Source organism: Prosopis cineraria, unplaced genomic scaffold (genome assembly GCF_029017545.1).
Source record: "Prosopis cineraria cultivar Desert tree isolate PC_DT_omini unplaced genomic scaffold, ASM2901754v1 PC4, whole genome shotgun sequence".
Taxonomy (NCBI): domain Eukaryota; kingdom Viridiplantae; phylum Streptophyta; class Magnoliopsida; order Fabales; family Fabaceae; genus Prosopis; species Prosopis cineraria.
The window spans coordinates 4,140,656-4,153,958 of NW_026555335.1; the positions used below are offsets into that span (position 1 = coordinate 4,140,656).

Sequence of the window (13,303 nt, forward strand, 5' to 3'; positions counted from 1 at the left end):
CATATGTGTCGAGTCTAATTCATTCAGATTTAGGTGGGCAAAATGTTTGACATTTAAATTTTCCTAAACTTATATATAAATAAGTTTGGTTTGTAAAACTTACTCATAATTTTCTTCCATACGAGGCTACAGTGTAAAATGTAATGGTCTGTTTGGAAATCTATTCTGAGAATAGTTTTTTATTTCTCAAAACAAGAACATAAAAAAATCTGTTTGGTAATGTGGTTTCAAAAAATATTTTGGAGAAGAAAATATTGTCCTAAAGAATAAAAAAATGAAAACAATTTTTAGATTTTTTATGATTATTATTTTAAAAAATAAAAAAAAATACTTTTTTTAATATTTTTTTATTCTCAAAATATATTATGTAAAATATCAAATTTTAAAATAATAAAATAAAAAAAATTTCAAACAGGTTCTAAGCTTCTTGTAATAGTATGATTTTTTTTTTTTTTTGAAAAAGAAAAATTGGGGAACGACGCAGCGGGAGTGCGGGACACAATCCGCGCCAGTGTGCCCTCTAGGGTAATTTGCAGCCATACTCGATCTCACCTGCCTTAGGCTTCAGAAATCACTGTGAAACCATCGCGAAGGATCGAAGATGACGGAGGCAACGATAAGGAAGAAGCCCGGCATGGCCAGCGTGAAGGACATGCCGGTTCTTCAAGATGGTCCTCCTCCCGGAGGATTCGCCCCGGTCCGATTCGCTCGCCGAATCCCAAACAAAGGTCCCAGCGCCATGGCCATTTTCCTCACCGCGTTCGGTGCGTTCTCTTGGGGAATGTACCAGGTCGGCCAGGGCAACAAGGTTCGAAGGTCAGCTCTCCATCGCACTTCCTGTGAATTTTGATCTGTATTCCAATTTTCGATTTGACGATTTCTTGTATTTGTTGTTCTATGAATTGGGTGCGAGGAATTGGGGAGGAATGCGACGACCTTTTTTAGGCTTTTGGTGATTTTTGTTGACATATGCCGATATGCGATTGTTTATGGCAGGGTTTTTTTGTTTGTTTGTTTGTTTTTTTTTTTAATGAACGGAGTCGTTAATGTTAGAGTTCGTATATAATTACAGTTGCAGAAATGCTTTCTGTTCACTCCCTGGAAGCGAATTATACAAACGTGGGCGTCTTATCGCATTTTATGGAATATGCCAATTGAGAATTCTCTTTCTTCTGTTCTATGGAATTTCTAGTTATCGTTGAAATGGAATTTGGGAGATGGGAAGGATGGGTTTTCATCAATTTTAACAGTGTGAAATATGCCTGTGAACCGCTTGAAGGTTAGAGAAATGGCGAACAGTAGACATCTGATGGAAAATGCCCTAAAACATAGACTCATTACAGACAAAGGATGATCATAAAAGGACGTAGCATCTTTCTGCAATATTGCTTCTGATGTACAGACTTTGGCTTTGGTTCAATAGTAATGCATAGATAATATTATAGAAATAAGCAGAAATGAGTAGAAACCATTTAGAATCTGGGATGAAATGAATAAAGATGAATATAGAAGATGGAAACGATGGAAATCTTATCTTCATTCATAGACTTTGAATCTTTTACAGAACAGCACTACTATGGTATATTAATTCTGATGTTGGATATGAATGAGGCTCTGATGGTTAGTATGAACTTTCTTAAGATCTATTTGAGTATGCTGTGGCTTCTAGCATATTCCTAATTGGGCATCTCTTTAATGCTTTGTAGATATGCTGACTCGTTTTCCTCATAAGCTTTAGAGTGCTTGGATTTTTTAGGACATTATTAGTTTGGAAAAATTATTTTTAGTTAAGAACTTCCTTAAGATTTATTTGAGGATGCTGTTGTTTAGGCTGTTGGCTATCTTTTTACTAATAATAAAGGCACATTTTTAGGATGCTTCTCCTGGAGCACTTTACTTTTAAAAATTGTTGAGTGCTTTTAAAAGAAAAACCTCAAGTTCTTATAAAGTTGCTGTGACTGTAAAAAATATGTACTATATGATGAACTGTAAGTTTTCTCAAAATATATGTAATTTTCCTTTTAAATTTGAAAGTTGCACATTTAATCTAAGAAACAAGAATGTTGGCATGAGGCATTCTGTTCCCTTTAGTTATAGGTGTTACATTATTCTATTTCATTCCACTCTAAAATCGTTAATTCATGCATTTACCACATGATTAACAGGGAGGTTGAGGGTGTCAACCCTGCCTTCTTTTTCTTCCTCTAGTTATAGATTATAGATATAGAGATTAACTGGTTTGGTTTCCAATTTACTATAACAGTATTTGTATGAAATAAAGTCCTTGATGAATTGAGGTTCAGTATATGTTAGACATGGATGTAGAGATAAACTGGTTTGCTTTCCAATTTACCATACCAGTATTTGTATGAAATGAAGTCCTTGAGGAATTGAGGTTCAACATGTGTTAGACATGGATACAACTTTCTTGAAGTGTCCATACTCCGCAACATCTAATCCTATAATATTTTCTGTTGCAACTTTATATAGTGACCTGTGTTTCAAAATGCAACTGGTTTATAAAAACACAATCACCCCAGCTTTTTTTCTTTGGCCTGAAACAATTCACACAAAGAATTGAACCATCTAGATATTTGGTTAATAGTTTGGTTCCCTCAAAGCCATAAGCGTATTTGACCGTTGGGTAATAAAGCATGCTATTTTTTATTCACATTTATCTTTTTAATTTATTTCAATAAGATATGGATTAATATTATTTTGTGAAGTTGCTTTACTTAGACTGTTGGGTTAATAGAAAATCTGTCAAGACATTGGTGTTAGAAATGGTATGTAATGTTGGGGTGTTTTGCAGTGTGGTAGGTTGGAATATGATCATTGCTTTCCTAGCACTAGATATTATTCTATCAATCCCGTTTGCAATTTTAAGTGAATTTCTGGAGAGCTGTTATTTGCTTCCCATTTTGAATTCCTGGGTGATTTTACCATGTTCTTTTTCCTTGCCTCGTGAGTCAGGAGTTTCTCTTCTGTTATTTTTGGACAAAAGGGGGAGGGGCTGTGCAGAAATAATGGTCCATATATGCATGCATGCGTGTGTGTGTCACTGTGATGCCAGAAGCATCGGATTCAAGTTTTTTTCCCTCTTAAAACTGATTTATCTAAACATTTTAATTTCCAGGGCTCTAAAAGAGGAAAAATTTGCAGCTCGCTGTGCGATACTACCTGTTCTCCAAGCTGAAGAGGACGAGAGGTATGTGAAATGTTTCTTCGTATCAGGATGATCTATGATGAAGAAAAATTAGTTGTGTTGGGCATTAAACATGCGTCTACTTTATTTCCCCAGATTTGTTAGGGAGTGGAAAAAATACCTTGAGTACGAAGCGGAAGTAATGAAGGATGTGCCTGGCTGGAAAGTTGGTGAAAGTGTCTATAACTCTGGGAGATGGGTGCCCCCAGCAAGTGGGGAGCTGCGTCCTGAAGTATGGTGAAAATGTTTTAACGCGTCACCATCTAGAGTTGGTTTATCGGATGCTGTTTCCTACATGGTACTTGTGTTCCTGTTTCCAAATCCAATAATGTATCTGGAACTCATGTAATTGCTTTTCAAAATGCCATGACAGTTCGATTTTTATTTGAGTATATGGTGGGCATGGGGATTTGAACCTTAAACTTGGTGTGAATAATCTGAACCCTTCACAGGATATATTTTGAATTTGAATTGGAACTGTGTTTATGGTGTCATCTCGCCGTCAATATAAGCAGGGTAAGCAAACCCCTTTGCCGAGGTTATTTGACGATCTAGTCAACTAGTCTTGCATACAATAGGTTGTCACTTGACAGGGCAAACAGTCTGGGAAGAAATGTATTGACGATGTAAGGAGCGAAGGATGCTGTGGTCTTACATTCTTGCGGCTTGATTGCTGGAAAATTACTTTCTGGATTAAAGACAGATAATGGCGATAAAGGTGGAATACATGGCAGTCCTTACGAAGGAAGAGCATAACATCTCGGATAATATCTTGGAGAGGATGTGAGAGTAATTTGTCTTTGGCAAGAATGTTAACCACATCCACACAATCATGAATCTCCACTGCTCTGGAGCCTTTATCCCAACAAAACTTCAAAACACACAAGTGAATTGAGAAGTCCTCCCTCCCTCTTTCAAATCACCTCAACTCTATATAAACTTTAAAGGGCCTCTTTGGATTTTTTAGTTAGGTATAACTAATTATAAAAAATTGATTAAGATGATTGATTTTAATTATAATTGATTATGTTATAACATGATTATATTTAAATATTATTTTTTTGAAATTAATTTTAACAAAATTGAGAATGTTTGGATGATTTAGTTAAAATCAATTTTAGATATACAAATTACAATGAATGTTATTGCTTTTAAAAATTAAAATATTGATAAAGCTGTATATAATGTTATTAAATTTGTTTAACTTTATTTAACAAGTAAAATATATTATTTAACTCATATACATAATTAATTATAAAAATTATATTTAAAAAATATTTAAAATAGAATAATCTTTTATACCTCATATTGTTGCAGGAGGCTCAAAAATGAGAGTTTGAGATGGCAAAACAGAAGTAAGAGATGAGAGGAGGATGAGCTGTGCATACATTTGCTAGAGAAAAATTGTCGAATTGGTTGGAGGAATATTAATAATTGGATTCATGTAAAAAATAAATAATAAATTCATATGACGGTAAAATTGAATACATAGTTAACACATCTATTTTTCTACTCTAGTTAATGACCATCCTTGTATAAAAAATACCTTGATCAAGTAATACCTAGCATTGAATAAATAAATAAAATCTGAAAATTTGCGCATGTTTATATAAGACACGAGGCCATATATTTCACAGAAACAAATGTTTACACGAAAAAGAAAACCAAAGAGCGTGGCATTACTAAAGGATAATAATGTTCAAGGACGTCTTTGGTATGTGGATATTACTGACAAATAATAAATACACATAACAGTAGAATTGAAATTCAAAAGCTGCTCCCCCAGCTTAAGCCAGAACTTGGTTTTGAGTTTAATAATTGATTATGAGCAAATGGGGATGTTTGGGAATTTTTTACTCAAATCATAGTTATGCCCAAAATAATCGATTATTTTTTATATCCAAATAGGCACTTCAACTTGTCCTATAATGACTTATTAGAAGATGCCGGTCATGACTCAGTTCCAAATCCTCAGAGATGTTTTAATATTGGAGAATCATCCACGTTGTCGTGGGATTCCTTGCCTTGTTGTCCACCGACCGTTCAAAGCCCCTTGGATGAGGCAAAGGGTGGGCTCTCACGAGTTTCCCGATAAGTTGGGGGTTTTCTTTTCGGATTTTGTGGTGCTTTTGCAGTTGGTGATGACTCATGATTGATGAAGTCTCATGGGTTCGCATTTTTGGTTCCTGTATTCTTTGAAATATTGGATTTTAGTGACCATAATAATTTAAAATTTTTAAACACAATCTTTTAATTAATAATATTTTTAAATATTTAATAAATAATATAATATATTAATATTTCGTAATTTATATAGTCAATCTCTTCTAATAATATAAACGTTTGTTGTCATTGTTATATAGTTGGCAATTTTCTTTTTTAACCCTTCTGTGTCACCCTCCTTTCTTTTTTAATTAATAATACAGGCTATAAGACCTTCCTTTTTTGTTTTTTCAACGAAACATTGACAAAATGATTTTGAAACATTCTGTCTATATTGCTTTACAAATTTTTTGGGGTGTTCACAGTTCTTGCAAAAATGCTTCAGGAGTAATAATGCATTTTTGCCCATTTTTCCTTTTTCATGGATAAAGTTTATTTATTTTATTTCGGCAAAGCGATGGTTAGTTCATATATAATTTGTTGATTAGTAAAAAAGATAAAAATAAAAATTTAATGATAAACTGATGATATAGGAATAAAATGCTTAATGTTTCCTAGGTTTCATATGGAATATACATTTTGGCCAAAAAAAAAATGATATCTACTCCTTTAATCTTATTTATAAGATACTTTTAACATGTTTAATCAAAATTAAGAAAAAATTTAAAACCCATTAATTCTATTTAAAAATTTAATAATTTTTCAATGAAAAAATTTATAAATAGAACTAAATTTTTTTTTTTGCCTTATAAATAGAGCTAGGGAGTATAGTATTTGTAGGCCAAAATACTCACATGATTCAGACATTTAATTATTGATATATATTCACTACTAATAACAAATATGGCTATTGTGTTGGACCAAACATTATAAATGACACTCCCTCTGATTTTTATTATAAAATCCTTTTAAGCATTTTATATATTTTAAAAAAATTATTTTTTTTGATATTATAAAAAAATAATATGTACTTTTATTTTTACCATTAGTCTTAAATAATAATACAACTATATCAAATACCTTTATATTAATCAAGAAGGGAAAAAATGAAAAAAAAAGTGGTTTAGTTATTATAAGATGTCTTGTATTTTGGACTAAAAATTACTTTTAAAATATATTTTATAAATAGGATTGGATGATTATATTCCTTTCAATTTATAATATAATTTTAGAGGTGATTGGGTATCTTAAAATAGAAAATAATTTGATAAAAATAAAATTTTATTAAATACTCTCTTCATTTAAAAATGTAAGATATTTTTAACTGAATCTCACCCTCAATAAAATAGTTACCTACTTTCAAACTAACCCAATTTTTTCATATTTATTTCTATTGAATATCCTATAATAAATACAAAGTTATTATCAATAGGAGAACTTTTAAAAAGAGATAATAATTATATCTCAAAAGATTAAAAATGTCTTATATTTTTAAACATTCAATTCTTTAAAAAATACTTTATACTTTTAAATGGAGGGAATATATCATTTTAGTATGACCCTTCCTTTTTTATTACATTCATTATTTAAAGAATTTTATTTACATACGTAATTTTGCCAAGAATTATCTTATAAACTGAAGCATTCAAAGTTCGCCTTGTTGAATTTTTTTTTAAATTGTATATATAAATAATTAAATATTTATTTATTTTATTAATAATGATTTCTGTTCCAAAAAAATAAGGACGAAAATTCTGGAAATCAATCAATCTTGGCGGCACGCAGTTCCTACGAGTGAACTCTCGCGCTTTTGGGCGAATTGCAATACTCGATTTCCTCTTCCTTATTTTCAGAATCCGTAGCTTCATAATCACATTGAAACCATGGGGAAGGATCGAAGATGACGGAGACAATTATAAGGAAGAGAATCAACAAGGCAAGCCTGAAGGACGGTCCTCCCCTAGTCCGATTCGCTCGCCGAATCTCGAGCAAAGATCTTAGTGCCATGGACATATTCCTCACTGCGTTTGGTGCTTTCTCGTGGGGAATGTGCAAGGTGGCCCAGGGCATCAAGACCCGAAGGTCAGCTTTCAATTGCACTTTCTTGTGAGTTGTGAATTTTGATTTATTTTCCAATTTTCGTTCTATACTCTATTTCTTTTGTTCTTTGAAATAATTGTTCAGTTACGTGTTGCCTCATGAGTCTGGTTTTCTTTCTTAAGCGTTTTTTGGAATTAGAAAATTGTTTATTTCGAGTCTGGCTTTCTTTCTTCCATGTTGCCTCCAATTAATTGTTTTGTTATTTGAAATTAGAAAATTGTTAACTGTTGCCTCAGGGCCATATTCCTCGCTGCGTTAAAAAGCTGATTTTTTTAAACATTTGAATTTATCTAGGGCACTAGAAGAGGAAAATTATGCTGCTGCTTGTTACATACTGCCCATTCTTCAATCTGGGGAGGATGCGAGGTGTGTATGTGAAATGTTTCTTCATATCGGAATGATCTATGATGAAGAAAAATCTGTTTGTGTGGATCATTGAACATTCGTCTGCATTCTTTTCTCTAGGTTTTTTACAGAGTGGTAAAAACATATCGAGCACGAGGCAGAAGTGATGAAAGATGTGTCTGGCTGAAAAGTTGGTTTGAGTGTCCATGATTCCGAGGGATGATGGCCACCAGCAAGTGTCGAGCTAGCTGCATCCTCAAGTATGGTGACCATGTTTTGCGGTTCACCTTCTAGACTTGGGTCTACTGTATGCTGTTTTCTACATGGTACTTGTGTTCTTGCTTCTAAATTCAATAATGTATACGGACTTCTTCTAATTGCTTTTCTGAATGCTATGGTGTCAAATTTCTATTTCAGCATCTTCACTACATATATTTTGAATCCGAATTGGATGGTGTTTAATGTTAGTAGGTAAAATAAGGGGTCCTCCAGGTTTTTAATGTGTTCAATGGTGTTTGATCTTAGATAGAATAGAATGTAGATCACACTGAATCAATTTGATATGTTACAGAGAGTATTTGAAAGAAATATAATTATTGGATAAAAACAAAAAATAGAAGTGAAATGTCTTCGGTTAATTATTTTTTTTTTTTTGGTGTGTCCTCCTTCCTCGTTCTTCCTTCTCCTTCTCAAGATTACAACTCCAGATGCAAATTTCAAATTCAGAGCATAATGTAATTATCCAGATTTAAAAAACAAACTGATTACAACTAATCAAATTCAAAGTAAAGTATAAAATCATTTAAATTATCAAAAATTCCCTAATTAACAAAATACTAATATGAAACCTCACGAGTTCATCGCTCTGCTTATTGTCAAGGACCTCGCGGATCCAATTGAAGATTAGCGCGAGTCTCAAACATTGCATGTGATCCAAAAATGAAGCATTCTTTTAACGGGCGTGTATTGTTACATGGAGAGGATTCAAATTCTTAACTGCTACTTTTGATTCGTTGTATTTGACACTTGAAACTTATATAAATGTACACGTTTGGCTAACCTCCAGAAGTTCATTTGACCTATGCTTGGGATATACTACTATTATTAAATCCAACAAATTTTTTAGAAAGGGATTAAGTACGAACACTTACATACATCTACCTACCTACTCCTTTTCTCATAATTCCAACAAATTGATGCTTCTTACAAATGCAAATAGATTTTGGAGAGTGCTTGTGAAAAATCAAATATGCAGGTAATATTGTTAGGGTTTTCATATTATATATAGATAGATTATCACTTATGCATATGAATTAGTCATTGAGGAAATAATTGCATTGTAATTACAAGATGATTAATCAAGTGTAAAATATATACTCCCTTTGGTCCTATTTATAGGACAGAGAGAAAATGATTTTTTTAAATCTTATTTATAAGTCACGTTATTAATTTTCATAACAAAATTTTTTTTACCCTCCATTGAATTTTAAAGAGAGAAAATATATTATTAAAGTATGTATATTTAATAAGGGGTAAAGTTAAAAATTTATTAAATTTTAAGATAGAGCTAATGAGTTTTTAAGTTTTTTTTAGTATTGGTAAAACATGTTAAAAGTGACTTATAAATGAAACTAAAGGAGTGTGTGTATATATATATATTAATAAACAAGGAAAATATATATATATATATATATATTAATTTTATATAAGCGCAAGTGTACATTTTTTATTTTTAATATCTGTTTAATATCTCATATAATTCTTAAAAGACTACTTTTTTCCCCTATTAAATTGAATCTTAATGAGCACTAGTCAAATGTCGATTAACGATTTTTGAAGGAAAATTATATGCCATTTATTAAGCCACTGCACTCGTTTTTTAAGTCTATTTATAGAGTTACCTTTTATCTTTTATTCTAATCACTTCTCTTGATTTATTCTTCAACTACTTGTCTCTTTATGATCCATCCCTTTTCTTTTCTAAAGGTCTCTTCTCTCCACTATAAACATGCTCGCTTTTGAAAAGATCTTTGTTTAGTCTCTATTTTGTTCTTTACCCGTTTTTACTGTTTTTTTTAAAATGATTTTAGGCTTTAGCTCTACTATTTTCTAATTTTTTTTATAGATTAATATATGATTTCTATTCAGGAGTAACGAACAAGATTTTAAAAGAACGATTTGGATCTTGAATTTATCCTGGCAATGCTCACAAGGTATTTGACTCTTTCAATTAAGAATTTTAATGTTTTTTCTTATTTTGTAGTAATGTAATTCGTTTAGTATTGTTTTAAAAATTATCAAAAATTATTAATTTAATTATAATATGCTAGTATTGATTTGTTAGAAGGAGGTTTCACTTACACCAATTGACCAATATTTCATGCCCATTTACTGCGAGACAGTTCACTAATTTTGAGAAGTATCTGTTGTCATAGAATTGACTTATTGGTTCACAATCCACGTTAATATCTTAAGAATTGACTAACTCAAACTGTACAAACACTAGTTCAAATGAGGTTGATGACCTTATCCACCCCAAAATAAAAAAGGGGAAAAAAAAAAAACCTGTTGGTAACTGGTTTCTTTTTTGAATAGAAGAGTTTGGTTGGCCTCATATTCTCCATGACTCCATCCTTAACCTGAAAGGACATTGTTTCTTATGAAATGGAGCGAATTAGAATTAGCCATGGCTATGGAATGAGGCTTCAAGCATGCACTCAATGTGGCTGATTCTGATTCCAGCACTGATCTTATTTTCAGTTCTTAGCAGAATATAAAAGCCTTGTGTATGATTATTCCAGGGTAGAATGAAACGTCTAAGCCTAACATGTGTATTTGTTTATATTTGGTTTTTTTTAAGAGGTTATTGATGCTGATATGTTATTTCCTTTTCAATGACAGCGACATGTTTGGACAAGGTCCCATGATACGAGGTGGTGCAGTCTCTAATAAAAACTAATTACTACATGTAACTGAAGCCACCTATAGTGTAATAAGTTGGCGTCACAACAAAATTACTTCTTCTTCTTCTTCTTGTGCCTTGATGAGGATGTGGAAGTTCAACAAATTACGCTCTGCTCTTCTTCTCTTTGCCTTGGCCGCCATTGTTGCATTTGCTGCTCTTGATTACTCAGACGCTTCAAAATGCTTAGTCTCTCTCTTCCATCTCTGTGCTTCTTCACCTTTTCTTTGTTTAATCCTCCTCTTTCTCATTGCCTTCTCCCTTTCACACTGTATGTCATGTTATATAGCCTTTTCTTCTTTCTTTCTTAGATTTCTTATTATTAATGAGGGTGTATGTGTGTTTCTGCAGAATCCTAAAGAGAGTATTGAGAATAAATATGTGGCGAAAAGAACAAAGGAAGGAGATAGAAAACTGGAGAGGCTTGAAGGTGAGCTTGCTACAGCTAGAGCTCTGATAAGAGAAGCCATAAATTCTAGGCCTAACGACACTAAAAAACTTCAAGATTCATATTATTTCCCGCAAGGAAACATTTACAGAAAAGCCTATGCTTTTCACAGGTACGCTGAACTTTATTCATATATTGATTAATTTTGATTAAAATCTCGTAGTATATCCCAAAGAGAAATCCTCAGGTATATGTTTAAACTTCAAACTTCAAAGAAAGGGAAAAAAGAAAAGAAAAGAAGAGAAAAATAAGCCTTCTTGTTTCAAGAAAATGAAAGAAAACAGAGGAACCGGAAGTCTAATTCACACCACACATTGATCTTGGTGTTAATACCGTTTAAAACAGTAAAATACTTGCATATCCTTATCATATTCTCTAATCAAAATGTAATCGTAGTGTTTCCCAACGAAGAAGTGTACTTAAATTTAATACGTGGAAGAATGAGTATGCTACAGCAGTAGTGCTCATCATGATTAATTTCTTTTGAATTTTATGCGTAAAATGTTCTCAATTGATTTAGATTTGATAATTAAACCATGTAGGAGTTACCTGTTAATGGAGAAGCTCTTCAAAATCTATGTGTACGAAGAAGGAGAGCCTCCATTATTCCACCATGGGCCCTGCAAGGATATATATTCCTTGGAAGGAGTTTTCATCAACTCGTTGGAGATTAATAGGCAGTTTCAGACTCAGAATCCAGATGAAGCACACGTCTACTTTCTTCCCTTCAGTGTTGTGATGATCCTTCAGCACTTGTTTCATCCAGTGATTCGAGACAAAGCTGTGCTGGGGAGAACTATTGGAGATTATGTCAGAATTGTATCCCACAAATACCCATATTGGAATAGAAGTTATGGAGCTGACCATTTCATGCTTTCCTGCCATGACTGGGTATTCTTTCTTTCTCACCTAAATTTGCATACACTCTTTCTCTAAAATCTAAAATTCATTACTCAGATTAGTTTAAATGGTTGTTTACGTGCATAGGGGCCAAGATCAACATGGTATGTGAAGGAACTATATTTCATCTCAATCAGAGTGCTCTGCAATGCAAACATCTCTGAGCATTTCAACCCTAAGAAAGATGCTTCATTTCCAGAAATCAACCTGAAAACAGGAGAAACGACAGGTCTTGTTGGGGGCTACCCTCCATGGAACAGAACAATATTGGCCTTCTTTGCTGGGAAAATGCATGGCAGAATCAGGCCAGCACTTTTCCAGCACTGGAAGGAGAAGGAAGACAAAGATGTGCTAGTTTATGAGACACTTCCAGAAGGATTTTCATACGAAGAGGCAATGAAGAAGAGCAAGTACTGCCTTTGCCCTAGTGGGTTTGAAGTGGCAAGCCCAAGGATTGTGGAGGCTATTTATGCAGAGTGTGTGCCTGTGATAATCTCACAGCAGTATGTTCTTCCTTTCAGTGATGTTCTGAACTGGGATTCCTTCTCTGTACAGATCTCAGTGAGTGAAATCCCAAGGCTTAAGGAAATCTTGATGGCTATCTCCCATGAACAGTATTTGAGAATGCAAGAAAATGTTAAGAAGGTTCAGAGACATTTTGTAGTGAACTATCCTCCCAGGAGATATGATGTGTTCCACATGATTATTCATTCAATTTGGCTTAGAAGGTTGAATGTGCGTGTGATATAATCATCAATCTTGTAGTCATATTTAGGAATAGCTTCTCGTTCTTTTGCCAGTGGAGGTAAATAATTGGTTGACCTTCAATTTTGTGCGTGTAGGAAAATAAATTCCGATAGAGATAAGTTTTTCTTTTCCTTTTCTTTTGCCAGTGGAGGTAAATAACATTTTCTGTGTCTCTTGTCCAAAAATAGAGTTTCATATTTTTGGTTTTTCAACTCTTTCTTTCTTTCTTTGTTTTTTAAATCTAGTAGCTTCTAAAAACAAGTCAAGAAAGAAATGACTAGTTTCACGGGTCTTTTGGTTATCCGTAGTTTTCAATGATGTAGTCCTTGAGCGTTTTTGAAAATTCAAACTTCAAAGAAATGAGTCATACCAGCTCTTGATTCACTCCAACTTCACCAATTATATACTTGTTAATAATTATGATTCTCCTACAATGCCCTAGACCTTTCTGGCCTTCTCCTCCTCCTACGAGCCATGGATGAAGTGAAGTTAC

General features: G+C 33.0%; 3 protein-coding genes across 4 annotated transcripts; all 3 read left to right on the plus strand.

The window, feature by feature from the left end:
- The first annotated feature begins 469 nt into the window (after positions 1–469).
- Positions 470–3,699, plus strand: LOC129308223 (NADH dehydrogenase [ubiquinone] 1 alpha subcomplex subunit 13-B). Its single transcript, XM_054949278.1, has 3 exons — positions 470–816; positions 3,137–3,208; positions 3,302–3,699. Exons 1-3 carry the CDS (start codon positions 602–604, stop codon positions 3,444–3,446), a joined length of 432 nt encoding a protein of 143 aa, XP_054805253.1. The 5' UTR covers positions 470–601; the 3' UTR covers positions 3,447–3,699.
- A 3,359-nt stretch (positions 3,700–7,058) lies between these two features.
- Positions 7,059–8,169, plus strand: LOC129309981 (NADH dehydrogenase [ubiquinone] 1 alpha subcomplex subunit 13-B-like). 2 transcript variants are annotated; one of them, XM_054951784.1, is made up of 3 exons: positions 7,059–7,414; positions 7,703–7,774; positions 7,874–8,169. In XM_054951784.1, the coding sequence occupies exons 1-3, from the start codon at positions 7,209–7,211 to the stop codon at positions 7,890–7,892; spliced, it is 297 nt and encodes a 98-aa protein (XP_054807759.1). In that variant the 5' UTR covers positions 7,059–7,208; the 3' UTR covers positions 7,893–8,169. The 2 variants fall into 2 exon arrangements, with proteins under 2 accessions (XP_054807759.1, XP_054807760.1); XM_054951785.1 differs by having other exon boundaries at positions 7,059–7,390.
- A 2,971-nt stretch (positions 8,170–11,140) lies between these two features.
- LOC129307669 (probable glycosyltransferase At3g07620) lies at positions 11,141–13,049 on the plus strand. The gene is made up of 3 exons (XM_054948526.1): positions 11,141–11,275; positions 11,706–12,054; positions 12,151–13,049. Exons 2-3 carry the CDS (start codon positions 11,719–11,721, stop codon positions 12,811–12,813), a joined length of 999 nt encoding a protein of 332 aa, XP_054804501.1. The 5' UTR covers positions 11,141–11,275; positions 11,706–11,718; the 3' UTR covers positions 12,814–13,049.
- The last annotated feature ends 254 nt before the right edge of the window (positions 13,050–13,303 follow it).